Source organism: Prionailurus viverrinus, chromosome F1 (genome assembly GCF_022837055.1).
Source record: "Prionailurus viverrinus isolate Anna chromosome F1, UM_Priviv_1.0, whole genome shotgun sequence".
Classification (NCBI taxonomy): domain Eukaryota; kingdom Metazoa; phylum Chordata; class Mammalia; order Carnivora; family Felidae; genus Prionailurus; species Prionailurus viverrinus.
In genome coordinates this window covers 34,080,322-34,095,290 of record NC_062577.1, presented here as the reverse complement: position 1 = coordinate 34,095,290, position 14,969 = coordinate 34,080,322, and the positions used below count along the sequence as shown (strand labels likewise).

The 14,969-nt window shown below is 36.2% G+C and overlaps 1 protein-coding gene across 3 annotated transcripts in view; it reads left to right on the top strand.

Annotated features, from left to right (window-relative positions):
• DENND1B (DENN domain containing 1B) overlaps positions 1 to 7,395 on the top strand; it is a 255,847-nt gene extending 248,452 nt beyond the window's left edge. For all 3 annotated transcript variants that reach the window (XM_047840394.1, XM_047840395.1, XM_047840393.1), the window contains 3 exons: positions 4,476 to 4,549; positions 5,507 to 5,723; positions 6,763 to 7,395. In XM_047840394.1, coding sequence (XP_047696350.1) covers positions 4,476 to 4,549; positions 5,507 to 5,723; positions 6,763 to 7,299 — 828 coding nt within the window. In that variant the 3' untranslated portion in view covers positions 7,300 to 7,395. The remainder of the gene's footprint in view (positions 1 to 4,475; positions 4,550 to 5,506; positions 5,724 to 6,762) is intronic.
• Positions 7,396 to 14,969: the final 7,574 nt, after the last annotated feature.

The following is a 14,969-nucleotide window of genomic DNA, read 5'->3' as shown; positions in this document are numbered from 1 at the left end:
CCTGGGTGGCTCAGTCCGACTTTGGCTCAGGTCATGATCTCACAGTCCGTGGGTTCGAGCCCCACGTCGGGCTCTGTGCTGACAGCTCAGAGCCTGGAGCCTGTTTCAGATTCTGTGTCTCCCTCTCTCTCTGCCCCTCCCCTGTTCATGCTCTGTCTCTGTCTCAAGAATAAACATTAGAAAAAAAATTAAAAGAAAAAACAAACAATTTGTAAGAAAGTGTACTCAGAATATGTGCAGTACAAAGCTTAACACTCACAGGAAAGAAAACATTAATCAGTTGTAATTCTAATTTTAACTAACTGTGTTGTGAAAATTCATCACAAGATACACCATTTAACGGCATCCCTATGTAGAAATTGATAGAACTGTCACCTAGCTAGGACATATAAAACCAAATTCAAACGTATGAATTTCACAAATATGTGAAGTAGCTTCATAAAAAAAAAGTTGTCATTAACAAAACAAACAAACAAAAACCGAGAATCTAGGCAGACGTAGATAGAATATAAAAGTAACTTGTGGGAGAAAATGAACAAGGGATTGGCAACACAGGAGAGAAAGACCTATCCTGTTCTCGATAAGTTGTATGAGCTTGGGCAAATTATGGAGCTTCTGTGGCGTACTTCTGAATTTATCATGGGTTTTATTAGACTCTGAGCTACTCAATGACAGAGACTCAGCCTAACTCAGCTCTGTATTCCCAGAACCTAGCCCCACTGTGTGTGTATATGAGAGTGCTTTGCAATGTACTCTACGAACTTAAATATTAAGCTATGTATTTATCTTATTTTGTAATAGTTCTTTCTCTTAGTTTTTTTTTTTTTTTAGTTTACTTTTTGAGAGAGCGAGAGTGAGCAGAGGAGAGGCAGAGAGGGTGGGGAGGCGGGGGGAGAGAATCCCAAACAGGCTCCACACTGTCAATGCAGAGTCTGAAGCGGGGCTCAGACTCACAAACTGTGAGATCATGACCTCAACCAAAATCAAGAATTGGACACTTAACCAACTGAGCCACTCAGGTGCCCCATTTTGTATTAGTTCTTAAATAGTCAATATTTTTTTATTTTTTAAATAGCAGCATGAAGTCTCAGCTCCCTCATAGTTTTGTTTGGTTTTAGTTCTGATTTGTTTTGTTTTTCAGAAAGAATTGAATGCAAGGCCCCTAGCTGGCCTAATGTTAAGCCTATACGGAGGTCAGTGTTATAATGATGACTGATTTTTAGAAACAAAGAATTGTATTATATTTTGTGAGTTTTGGAGGGAGGGGAAAGAAATGTATTTTTCCTACAGAAATAATATTGTAAGTGGTAGTTGTGTTCCTAGACCATTCCTCAAATTACTTTTCCTCATATACTTTAAACTTGTAGTCATAAAATGATATTATAGTGACAGGCCCCAAATACATAGCTAGTAACCAAACTTGTGGAGAAGCTCACTACACATTCTGAGCAGGGGCTACAAGAACATATTTCTCTATACATTCTTTCCTTTCTACTACTCTCAGCACTGGCATAGAGGAGGGAGACGAGTAGGGATCCACTCCTGAATTATGAATTCCAGAAATTTGCTTACTCTTTATGGCTGCAACAGAAGAAAACAGCTATCATGGGTGCCTGGGTGGCTTAGTCAGTTGAGCATCTGACTCTTGATTTTGGCTCTGTTTGTGATCCCAGGGTTATGGGATCGAGCCCCACATCCCACTCTGCGCTGAGCATGGAGCCACTTGAGATTTTCTCTCTCTCTTGATCTCCCTCTGCCTCTCTCCACTGCTTGTGCTGTCTCTGTCTCTCTCTCTCAAAATTAAAGAGGAGGAGGAGGAGGAGGAGGAGGAGGAGGAGGAGGAGGAGGAAGAGGAGAAAGAAAAGAAGAAAACAATTATCTAGATTGGGAGATCAGAATTGGAAGACGGAAACTTCTCTGGTGATGTCATGGTTAAAGTCTCCGAATTTCAGTTTTGCTGCCATCCGTTCAAAAGGATGCTTTGCAGCCATGGACACCTATAGCACTCAGACTCTGGTCATTTCCTGGGGTGCCTGCATGGCTCAGTCAGTTTAGCGTCCAACTTTGGCTCAGGTCATGATTTCATGGTTCATGAGTTCGAGCTCCACATCGGGCTCTGCTGACAGCTCAGAGCCTGGAGCCTGCTTCAGATTCTCTGTCTCCCTGTCTCTCTACTTCTCCCCTACTTATTCTCTCTCTCTCTCTCTCAAAATTAAACATTAAAAAAAAAAACTTCTTTAAAAAAAATTAAATAAATAAATATATGCCATTTCCTACTTACAGAAACCAAAACTCTTACAGGAAGTGACTGATTCCAGGTCTGATGCAAAAAATGTATAAGTTGAAATGAGACATTATGTTGGGCCAAAAGCAAGAAGCTTACTAAAGAACCTCTGAGGTCACTTGTGTTTAAAGGACACAAGAGCCAACCTGAGTGGACTAACACTGGATCAAAGATAGGACCATTTAAAAAAACAAATTATTTCATTGTGGAAAGAACACTTAACATAATTCAAACATGTTAAAGTAAAGAAAAGCTTAGAAGAATTCTTGGATACCTTTCATACAGCTTCAACAATTATCAACGTGTGGTCAATCTTATTTCAGTGCCAGCTCCCCCCATGATCCCTCTCCACCACTGGATTATTTTTAAGTAAATACCCAATAGCACATCACACATCATTTAACCTGCAAGTATTCAAGCTATATCTCTAAATGTTAAGAGCCATTTTAAAAATGTAATCATGGTATAGTTTAATAATGGGACATCAAACATCAAGAAGAATCTACTGTGATAGGCTGTACCATATGAGGTACAAATGATGATGCCTTTTTAAAAACCCTCACAGCTCACTTTTAGAGATCATTAGGTATAAACTCATTACTCTGGAAATTGTTAAGCAAAAGAAAGAATCAAGGATTTATCCTACCTCTCCTGTACACATTGAATTTCAAAATAGTTAATAGGACAAAATTCTTGGTAGAATGCCAACAAGTAAAGATAGAAGAAATGCTTTTGAAAAGCATAATTTTGGAGCCCCTAATGCATAGTTAACTTACTCAAGGATTATCACGGGATGCTAAAACCATCAAGTGAACAAAAATTCATAGTGGATGGTATCAGCCAACCTGAATCCTGGAGCCATTAATCAACCTTAGTGCCACCGAAAGTGAGACATCTTAACATTATGTGCCTCCTGGTCTGAATGATCTGCTGCAGTAAAAAAACACATCAACACCTATAACATGTTCTTGCCCAAAACAGAAAAACAAAAACCCAGCAACTGAATCTATCCAAGCTTCCAGATGTAACTGCCAGTTTACAGGAAGAGGATCAAATCACATGTCTAGGGACACAAATGGCATAAAGGGTGGAGAAAGTGGAACTGATAGTCTCTGAAGGAGACTTGACAGACACATCAACCAAATACAGTGTTAACCTTGTTGAGATTCTGGTCCAGATAAACAAACTAAAATATTTTGGGGGTGATAAGGGAATATGAAAATGGCCTGAGAATAGAGGATGTTAAAGAATAATTGTTAATTTGTATGGTATGATAATGATATTTTGGTTGTGTTTAAAGAGCACTTATCTGTTAAAGATACACAATGAAGTGTTTCCAGCTGAAATGATGGGTTGTCCAGCTTGGGTTCAAAGCCTTGCTATTCAGCAAATAACGTGCAGATCAGGCAGCACTAACTTCATCAGAGAGCCTATTAGAAATGCAGAAACTCCGGCCTCATCCTTAGAACCACTGTAGAGTCAGAATCTACGTTTTCACCATGATCTCCAAGAGATTTATATGCATACTCAGTTTGGAGGAGCACGGCTTTAAAATAATTGGAGAGATGGGATAAAAGAAAGAAGATTGGCAAATATTGAAGCTTATTGAAACTGGGGGATAAGTACATGGGGATATGAATGATTATAAGTCAAGTAGTTTTAAACCAGGGACTGACAGACCGGATCAGTGTGTGTGTGTGTGTGTGTCCAATCCAGTGATTTGTTCTTGTTTACTAGTTTGAGCTGTAAATGTTGACATAAATATTGCCTGATTCCCTCCCCTTATAACTGAACAGCTTGTCAAGTTGTTGGGTAATATTCAAAAACCTTTAATGCATATTTCTTTTGAAAGTGTTCTTGTCATGGGGCACCTGGATGCCTCAGTCAGTTAAGCGGCGGACTTCGGCTCAGGTCATGATCTTACATCTCATGGGTTTGAGGCCTGCACCAGGCTCTGTGTTGACAGCTCAGAGCCTGGAGCTTGCTTTGGATTCTGTGTCTCCCTCTCTCTGTGCCTCCCCCGCTCGCACTCTCTCTCTTTCTCTCTCAAAAAAATAAACATTAAAAATAAAATTTAAAAAAAGTCATACAATAAAAGTGTTCCTTGCCAAATAAAATTCTTTCTTTAAAATTTGTGAAAAAGACTTATTTAAACTACTAATGCCACTTTATTGTCAATTCCCCTCTCTAGGGACGCTTGAAAAGACCTCTTAAGAGCCTTGATAGTGCTCTGTATGATGACGACCATGACGAGAGAGCAAGCAAGTAAGTCGTGATGGATTTTAGAATCCTACTAAGTGTTGTGGCCGAAAGGCAGGAGTTCTAGGATTTCAAAAGATAGTTGAAAGAATGTACAGTCCTAGAGATCAGATTTTGCTGCCTTACGGTGTTCTTCAGCAAAAAGAGCCAGTTCTCAGTGGAGTCTCATGGGGGATGAATCTTGAGATGGGAAGAAAGATAGACTTGAAATATCTTATTCTTGGAAAACAATGATGCCTACAGAAATATCTGGAATAGTGTTAAAGGAGAGCTAGAAGCCCACCCAAGTTAGGCTCCTACCCACCTAGTAAAGAGGGGCAGGTTAAATGGCAGGAACAGTGATAATAGTCAATTAAAATAAATTGAGTCACGGGAATAGGAGGGGTTTAAGTCCATGGTGATATCAGAAGGTGAAATTCTAATACAAAATGTTAAAAATAATTTTACTATAAATAAGGAAAATAATAATAGTAGGTGTTTAATTTTTTTAAACAAGTTTGACATATGGGAATGACTCTTTTTTTCTCTGTTAAGTGTATCTTTGTCTATATAAAGGAATATGCATTCTTCTCTAAAATAAATGAATAAATAAAGAGAAAACCACATACCAATATTGAGAGTTAACTTGGCTATAGCGAATCCTCCAAGTGTTCCGTCTACTATTTCTAAGGCTAATGTCCCAAATCCCACAGAATTAGCCCTGCTTCTGCTTCCAGATTAAGGACCCATAGCTATTTGTTTGTTTTTTCTTTGTGCATGTACTCAAAATTTCCCATATTTGAATTGGTAAATACACATCTCTGTGAAGAATTTGACCACGAACCAGTTAGCCATTTTGCTGTTGTTCCACTGAAAAGCACTTTGGTTTTAAGACTCTCTCACTGCTTGAATGTAACCGGGGGAAGGTTCTCATATGCCGTGTGCGTGACTGTAACTACTAGGATGTGCTTCATTTTCCTCCAGGTTATCCTCTGAAGATGGAGAAGAAGCTTCTGCTGATTTTTATGAAAGCGATGACTCCGTTGAAGCAAGAGTAAAGACTCCTTACTCAGGTGAAATGGACCTACTAGGAGAGATCTTAGATACACTGAGCACACACAGCTCTGACCAAGGAAAGCTGGCAGCAGCGAAGAGCTTGGATTTCTTCAGATCAATGGATGATATTGATTACAAACCTACGGTCAGTTGATTTTTCAGCCTTAAAATCAAATGAAAACATACTTACCCTTTGCTATGAATTGCTTCATGTTATATATAGTCCTAGTTGGTCAAAGCGTTTAATCTCAAACAGGTAAGTAGTCAAATCTTCAAAAATATAAAATTTAACCACGAAAAATTCCAGTATTTTCCAATTTTGTGTCTGATTCTAGTAGTTATTGTCATTAATTGAAAAAAAATTTTATTTTGGGGTGCCTGGTGGCTCAGTAGGTTAAGTGTCAAACTTTGGCTCAGATCATGATCTCACAGTTTGTGAGTTCAAGCCCCACATCAGGCTGTGGGCTGACAGCTCTGAGCTTGGAGCCTGCTTCGGATTCTGTGTCTCCCTTTCTCTCTGCCCCTCCTCTGCTCACACTCTGTCTGTCTGTCTCTTTCTCTCTCAAAAATAAACACCAAAGAATTTAAAAAGAAAAATCAAAAAAATAAAAAATGTTCTTTTATCAAGCATAATAGTCTCTTACGATCTGATTTCATAGTTGTCTTTTTTGGGCACTGTTTTAGATCTGAAATGTTTCTACTTTTTTTTCTATATTTCTTGGATCTTCAAAAAAGTGTTTAATAAATGTATCAATTCAAGTAATTTTTTTATTATATTACTTTAAAAATGAGCAGTGTTTTAAACAATTTGAACTGAATGTTTTAAAAAACAAGAGATGGAAGTATGAATGATGGCAACCATGTTGTGACTGTAAGTAATTCCAGAACTTGGCATTGACTATACGAGGTAGCTGGTCTGTTTGGGTTCTTTGGCGGGAGGGGACTTGGCAAGTTCTTTTTATTTAATTTTTCATCTTTATTGACATATATTTATATATTTTCTTGTTAATAGAGCCATTTGCAGGTGTTCAGAATTCACTATTGATGCTATATTTCTTCTGCGAGGAACTTCAAGTTCCCAGCCATGAAAGATACTAATATTTATTTCAAATTGGAAAATAATTTGCTGAAGTAATACTATAGACTCATTAAAATTTTTCTGATTTTGTGGTTTCTGCTTTCAGAATAAATCCAATGCACCTAGTGAGAATAATCTGACCCTACTTTGCAGTGGTTCTGGTGACCAAGTAGAGTGGCATCTCGGGCAAGATGATAGTGCCCTTCATGGCAAACACCTTCCTCCATCTCCCCGGAAGCGAGTTCCCTCTAGTGGTTGGACAGATTCTCTGTTTATCCTGAAAGAGGAAAACAATGAAAAACACCTCAGTGTTGACAATGTGAGGGGGCCCGCGGTCACAGAAAAGGCAGCTTCTGCTTCAGAACTGGATTTCCAGTTAGCTTCGCCTGAAGTTTCCGAAGATGAAAAGTGTAAAACAGAAAGGAAGGAAACACTAAGCCAGATTTCAGATGATCTGCTTATACCCAGCCTTGGGCGACATTCATCTACTTTTGTCCCTTGGGAGAAAGAAGGGAAAGAAGCCAAAGAGACTTCAGAAGATAGTGGACTGCTTCATGAAGTGGTGTCGTTATGTCACATAACATCTGCCTTCCAGCAAGACTTAAACATTTCAGAGGAAAACACAAGTGGAAACCAAACTTAAATCAACAGTTAAGAGTCACGTGCATCTAAGCTTCTATGGAGACATTTTAGGATTCCATGTAATCTCTATAGTAAACAGAATTATATGTAGGAATGACAGTTGTTGGACTGTCTAAAAAATTATTGTTCATTTGGAGCATACATTTTTCCCACTCATTCATCTCGTGAGTGTGATTATATATTGATTGATTTTTTTTTTAATGTAAAGCTAATTCTCCTACTGTGCTCTTAAATCAGGTACTAGTTTGTATGTATGTTGGAAGTATATGTTGAACATATGATTTCCCAGTATTTGGTGCTTAATGCCATTCATTTATTTAAACTAAGTATGCATATATAACCCTTGCACATAACCAGTAGCTACTATTCTAATCTGGTTGAGCATGAACTGATCAGGATATCAAAACTTCTCAAAACTAGCCTGAAACTACTGACACTGTTGACCCACTAACTGCCTTAATCTTAAGCCTATATTTAGCGTACTTTAATAATTTATGGAATTACCTGTAAATTTTGAAGGATAAGTTATAAGTGTTCTGCAGAGCAATAATGCCTTTTTCTATTCATTGAATCAAGGACAAAATTAATTTTTCAAAGTTAAAAAGCTCTCTTGTGGACACTGCAGCCATGTTTTCCAAAACGTATAAAGGTACACATTTACCTTTCACTCAGTGAAATATATGAAGTGCTGAATTACAATGTGAAATTGATGACTTCTGTTTACAAATGAGACACTTTAAATTTTTTTCCCAGTCTCTCTGTATGCCTTTGCTATCTAGGAATCCAGTCCCAGAAAGCCAAACATAACATGAACTATCCTGATAAAGAAATATTCCTATCTTTTTTTTTCTTAACTAATAATTCTACATCAAATATTTTTATCATCTCAAATTTACTTTTTAAAATAATCGACTTTATAGCTTAGAAGTTTTTGATTTATAGACAAATTATGAAGAAAGTACAGAGAGTTCCCATATAACCCTATACACAATTTCCCCTATTATTAATATCTTACATTGGTATGGTACATTTGCCACAATCAGTGAACCAATATCGATAGTCCATGCTTTATTCAGATTTCCTTAGTTTTTCCCTAATGTCTTTTTTGTGTTCTAGAATCCCATCCAAGATACCACATTACATTTGGTTGTCATGTGTCTTTAGATGCCTCTTGGCTGTGACATTTTCTCCGACTTTCCTTGTTGCTGATGACCTTGACAGTTTTGAAGAGTACTGATCTGGTCCGATAAATTGTAAAATGTCCCTCTAATAGAATTTGTCTGCTATTTTCCTCATGACTACACTGTGATTACGGGTTTGGGGGAGGAAGATTCCAGAAGTGAAGTGTCACTTTCATTACATCATATACAAGGTACATAATGTCAGCATGATTTATCGTGAATGTTCATGTTGACTTTGATAGCCTAGCTTAGGTGGTGTGTGTTAGATTTCTCCACTACGCTTTCTCCCCTCCCTTCCTCTATGGTAGTGTTTGTTTGGAAGGAAGTCACTGTGTATAGCCCACTCTTAAGGAGTAGAGCTTATGCTTCCTCTCCCAGAGGGTGGAGTAGCTACATAAATTATTTGGAATTCTTCTGCGTAGGAGATTTGTCTCTTCTCCCTCAAATTCACTGTTAAATGTTGAAATTCATCTCACAAGGAATCATGCATTGACTGCTTCATGATAAGCTAGTTTGTCAGGAAAAACAATCAGGAAAAAAACCCAGTGATGTTATGGTTAATTTGGTATTTGTGTATTCAGTATACACTCTGTACATCCCCAATCATGATTAGTTTTAAAAAATTGTCACTTTAGAAAAGATGTTTGAGAAACCATTCAAGAACCTCATCAGGACTGTACCCTAGAACATTTGCTGAAAGAATTTACTTGCGAGTTAAAAAAGGAATCTTGGAAGGGGTGTTGTTAAAAACATTGCTTAAAAATAATTATTCAGGTCAGTCTTTAAATAATTTAAAGAATTGACCAAGTTTTTTTCTTTTTACAACTACATCCCAAAATCTTAAGTGGATATGTTTTACTGAGGACAATTATTCATTCATGTTTCTAAAGGAAGACAAGTCTTATTTTCCTTATAAGGATGGACTCAGTATACATTAAGGAAAAAAGTGTTTAATCCTTATTAAGACAAAAGCAAGACTCAAGGTTCTTGTCAAATTTTGCCTTTATATACTCATTACAAAATTCCGTTTTACTTTGTTGAAGCGTATAGTAAAAGAAGTCAACTTATCAGAAGAGCTATTTTAAATGAGAAGGAAAAAAAGGTCATTCTGGTTGTGAATCTGCTTGGCAAATATTTCTTCATAATTTTTGAAAAGAAAAAGCCTTTTTTAACACGACTGTTCAAATGAGGCATGGGAATGGGAATATTGTGAGTGTTAGCATAGGTAAAGCTGGGGTTTTAGTCCATTTGCTTAATAGACATCATGGCTTCAGAAATGTAAGTTCTTCTGTCGTCGAGTCCCCTCATGAGATGTTTGACTACAAAACTGTGTTGTGAGGGTATTTAGCCACTCACAAGCAAGTTTGCATGAAGGTATTTTAAACTGGATTTGTGCCTTATTTTAACATGCAAAGTCAGCTTTTATATTCTGTGTTAAAAAAAAAAAACAACAACAGCAAAAACAAAATCTGTACATGTTGTTCTTGGAAAGAATCCAAAAGACTAGTATCCAAGAGACTACTAATCTGAAAGTATTAGTATTTCAAATCACTAATATTTTGAGTATTCAAAGTCTTCTCTTAAACTAGACTTCCCAGTGCTGCGGTGGATGTAGGGAGAGTGAAGTGAAGATGAATTCTGAAATAAACAAAAGTATTATCTTATTTTCTGCTATGCTTATATTTTCTATTATAACTAAATGAAATATTTGTGAACTTCCCTGCTATTTGAATTTTTTTTTCCAAGCTACATCTGTTCCACAACAGAGTTGTATAAATGAGTAGGACGTTTGGCTTTGGTAAATAGTCTTTCATATGGCCTCTAAACCATCATAATTCTCCCTGAATCCCACCATGGCTTTTATCCTCTTTGCCCTTAAATATTGCATTTGTGGTGTTGCAGGAGGGGATGGAAGAGTAGTGTGTGAATTTAGAAGCTGTCGTTTTGTTAAGTCAGTATGTTGTTAAGTGGCAGATTTTGATGGTTACCCACTTTAGCATATTTTAGAAAGGCACCAAAATATAGCAGGATTATTTTCCTGATTAAAAATGGATAACTCATCACTTAGGAAGTATTTATTGACTTTTATCAGTCGTATGCAAGGTACAGTATCTGAGGATTTTAGGAAATAAAATAATTAACCTAGTCTCTGCTCTGAAGGAACCAATTAAAACATTTGAATTTAAAAGGAAAAGAAATTATAAATCTCATTAATAATAATAATAATAATAATAATAATATATTTTGCTTAGAAGTTATTAGCCCAAGATTCTAACATCAAAAAAAGTCTTTTAAGGCTGCTTAATCAGAAAGTGCTCTAAGTACAGAACCACAGTACTATTTCCAATTTCATTAACTTTATTATTATAATGAAGTATAATAATGCTGCTATTTTAAGATATCTATTTCTAAAGGACAGACTTAGAGGCTCTTAGAAACTAAATGTCCTTGTTTATCTGATTGTCTGTCACCACTATGCTCAATCCTTTCACCAGGCAGCACAGGGCTCTATAATGGAATGATGCTTCTTTGCAATACTGAGGGCCACTTTACTTAACCTTAGGGCTAACTGAGGGTGTGGGTGCATGTTGATAGAAACTAATTTTTACTGTCTTTATCTTGATAATAGCATTCTCTAGAAACGGTCTCTGCTGTCCCTGCCTCTTAAATTAAAACTGTGTCAGTGCTGTTGTTAGGATTCTGTGCTAAGATCCTGATGGTAGAATTCAGGAATGTTCATGAATTAGTTGTTTCTTAAATAGCGTGAAATAGACTCATGATCAAGAGGAGAAAACTGTGAATGTTCTCATAATCAGCACTAGATCTCCCTTCTCATGCAGAAAATCTGGATTTTCAGGAAAAGATTATTTTCATGAATAAATTTTCTAATGCAAGTGCCATTTTGTTTAGCGGAACAGACCCTGATTCTGGGTAGATATTTGTAAATGAGAATGTAAGTTTCAGAAAGTAAAACGAATACCCAAATCTCATCCCCCAAAGCACTTCTTATAAGGAAATAGCTTTCACAGAGTCTCTGTCAGTACTCACATCTTTCCTGTGTCGCGCCCAGTACTTTGTTCATGTCTGTTTCTTAAAGCTTACTTAAGAGGCAGAATTGTTTTTGAGCAAACCGCTTCGCATTTTCATTTGGTCATGATAGGGAATTATGTGTATTTAGAAAGATGCACATTTTATTTTGAAAATAATAGGATTTTGTGCAATATTTTTCCTGCATAATTTAGTTTATATAAATATGCACATCTGCTTTTCTAGCAGATGCCTTAAGGTCATGTTTTTCAGTATTTGTGTAAAATTGTATGTAGCAATGTTCTATGTGATTTTAGAAAAAAAAATCCTTTATATTGTTGGCAGGAGAAATGTTTTTGTTTATTTAAAGTAATTATGGATATTGCATTATTGTATCATAACTAACTGCCTCAGCAACAATAAATATGCAATAAGGAAATCCTGAACCTTAGGTTAGTATTGACAATACTATTACTTTAAAAGAAATGTATATAGTGCAAAATGCTGATTTTACATGTGTACATGTAACAGATATTCAGTTCTACCACATAAATCTAAATGGCATTTGTATGGTGATGACCACATATGTAGATTGTAATATCCTTTGTGATGAATCTTTGGTAAGATTTATAAAGGGCATTGCCAATACTCCTTGACTGTCTATAAATTAAGTTAATTTTTGTATGATGTACAGTTTGTTTAACCTTAGAGCTTCTATAGATTTCTACTTTTATTATACTTGAACGAGGCAGGAAAGCACTGTGGAATATCTGTAGCTCTGGATGCGATCTGCAAACATACCAAAAAATTAAACAAGGTACTGAACAGCAATATTAGCTGGATGCTTTCTATCCAGAAAGCTGTGTGTTTTTTTCAAACCATCCTTTAATTAAGTAATTTAAAACATGCAATCTTTTATCTTAAAAGATTGCAAAGTCACAAATGATTACCTCTTTGATATGATAAATGTCCAGGTCTCTTTTGTCTCTGTGTTATTTCACTTCTCAGATGAGAGCCTTAATGAGGTACCTTAACAAATCCACCCTCTGGTTGGTTATGTGATGTTTAGGAAAGGACAGAATTAGAACCCTGTGCATGCTAAATGCACCACAGGCATCAAGTATAACTTCCATGTGGTAATTTTGAGAACCATCTAATGATCATATACCAAAAACAAGACTTCTTGACTCTGTTACGATTTAGTACTTACAGCAATGCCTAAAACAGCAAGCAAGTATGAACTGCATGAAGTCCACAACTTAATATGCCTAAAGGTTTTTTTTTTCTATAAAAGGTACATGAGGGGTTCAAAATGGAGCTTTTCCAAAGGTTATTTCTTTTGCTTTAAATGACTAACTGTTTAAAAGTACTGAACATCTTGAGCTTTTTTGCTAGACATGGTGACAGATATCTGTAAAAACCTACCCAGCATTGAGATTTGTTTCAGTGTTCTTGCATCCTTGAGGCTACAGTATAAATCATCTCTAAAGTTGACTACTATTGGGAGGACATTGTGCATAAAAGTGTTGTTTGGGGATTTTTAAAAAAATATGCAAACGCAAATATTGGATGAACTACATACTACCATAAAGTGCCCAACAATGCAGTTATGAAATAAAATTGGTCATAATTAAACTTTTGCATGGGGGTGACTCTTCTTTTATAATTAGCCAGTTATTCCCTCGGTGTTCTAGGTGACCTGCTGTCGGACCCAACTGTCTTCATCCCTGAGCTTTGTAACTGTTGCAGTGTAACTTCAAGCCTGAATCTTTCTGACAGGTCTGTTCGAGAGGTATCCATTCCTTCTTGTATGGTCAACTAATTATATTCAGTTCTAAAATCATAGAATAGGTAAGTAGAATGTCACCAAATGTACCGGAGCAGGACCATCCAAGCCAAACGACTGTATTTATTGACTTTCGTTTACAAGTTGAGGACAGAGGTGAAATACAGTAAAGTATATGAACAATGCTCTAGAGACTGGAAGGGTGAATGTCTCATCCAAGAGCTATGATAGTTGCACCTAGGGCAAAAGTCAAATTCCTACTGAAATGAACATGAAATTTCCCTTCAGTTGCAGAATTTTGGGGGGTAATATGCTGAGATTGTCTTGTTTCCATAGAAGCAGCTATGGTCTGACAACAAGAAAAGAGATATTATCCTTGTACACGTAAAGTTTAGCTAACTTTTATTGATTTAAAAAAAAAGTTAACTTTTTAAAAATCAAAGTATAGTTGACATGTAATGTTATATTAGTTTCAGGTATATATTGATTTGGATTTTTTACATTTTGCCTACCACATTCACAAGGGTTAGTTTCAATACCTCTCAGTGTCTGTGTATGAGAGATGGTCATATCTTTATTTTATTAATGCAGAAACAAAAAACACAATTTCCTTATGTATAAGTGAAAGAAAATATCCTCTTTGGAGTATTATTATGTAGTGAGTCTGAGAATTTTCTTGCCTAGAAGTAACAGAATGAGTTACAGCACACATAAAAAATCTGCACATACATGAAAAATATAGTATGAATAGCATAAAAATAAAATAGTGTACTGTGGATGTTTCCAGGTGAATTAAAACCTTCCCCCAAGTTCTGCCATTGATTTGAGTCTGTTACTTAATTTCCCTGAAGCTTTCCATCTCTTTATTTAAAATAGAAGTTATCTGTTCTTACAATGAATTATTACTGAGAAACTGTTGTGTAGATGTTTGAACTCATGGTATTTTGGAGTATGAAACTGTAACATAAAGCTATATGAATCTTATATTTATCTAATCTGGTAGCTCTCAAACCTAGCTTTTTATTAGAACTAGCTGCACAACTTTAAAAAGAAGAAAAAAAGAAAGCACCTAGACCGTGCCCTTAAGAGTTGCTGGAGTAGATACTGTAATTACTCCCATGTAGACCTGAAGAAACTGAGGAATAAAATAGATTGGTAATATACTTAATGCCCCATACCAACAAATGACCAAGCTGGGGTATGAACCTGACAGTTTGGTTTCAGCCTCCATTCTGTTAGGCAGAAATGCAGGACAGAAATTAAATGGCATGCCCAACATGGATTCCCTGTATGATTTTCTTTTCTATCGACTTTCCCCTTTATTGGACAAGACTTTTTTTTTTCACAAACTGTACTATGCAAGATTTTAATTTTTTGAGTACAGAATTTCCTGATAACATTTGGTAAGATTGTGTTAATGTACAGATTCTTCATTTCTCTCTTTTTTTCCCCCATACTCTCCAGCTCAGTTAATTCAATCCCACCTAACCTTTGTATTATATATACATGTTCTCTGTAGTATCTCTTCCCTTTCTTTCATCCCTTTTAATTTTAGGTGCAGTTGTTGGATAGCAGGTCAGGGAACCCCATTTTGACTATGCATGGTAACTGTAAGAGAATGCTTGGTGAGACCAATTTTGAGAAAAAGGAAAGGTATAACTTAAGAATTTTTTAATG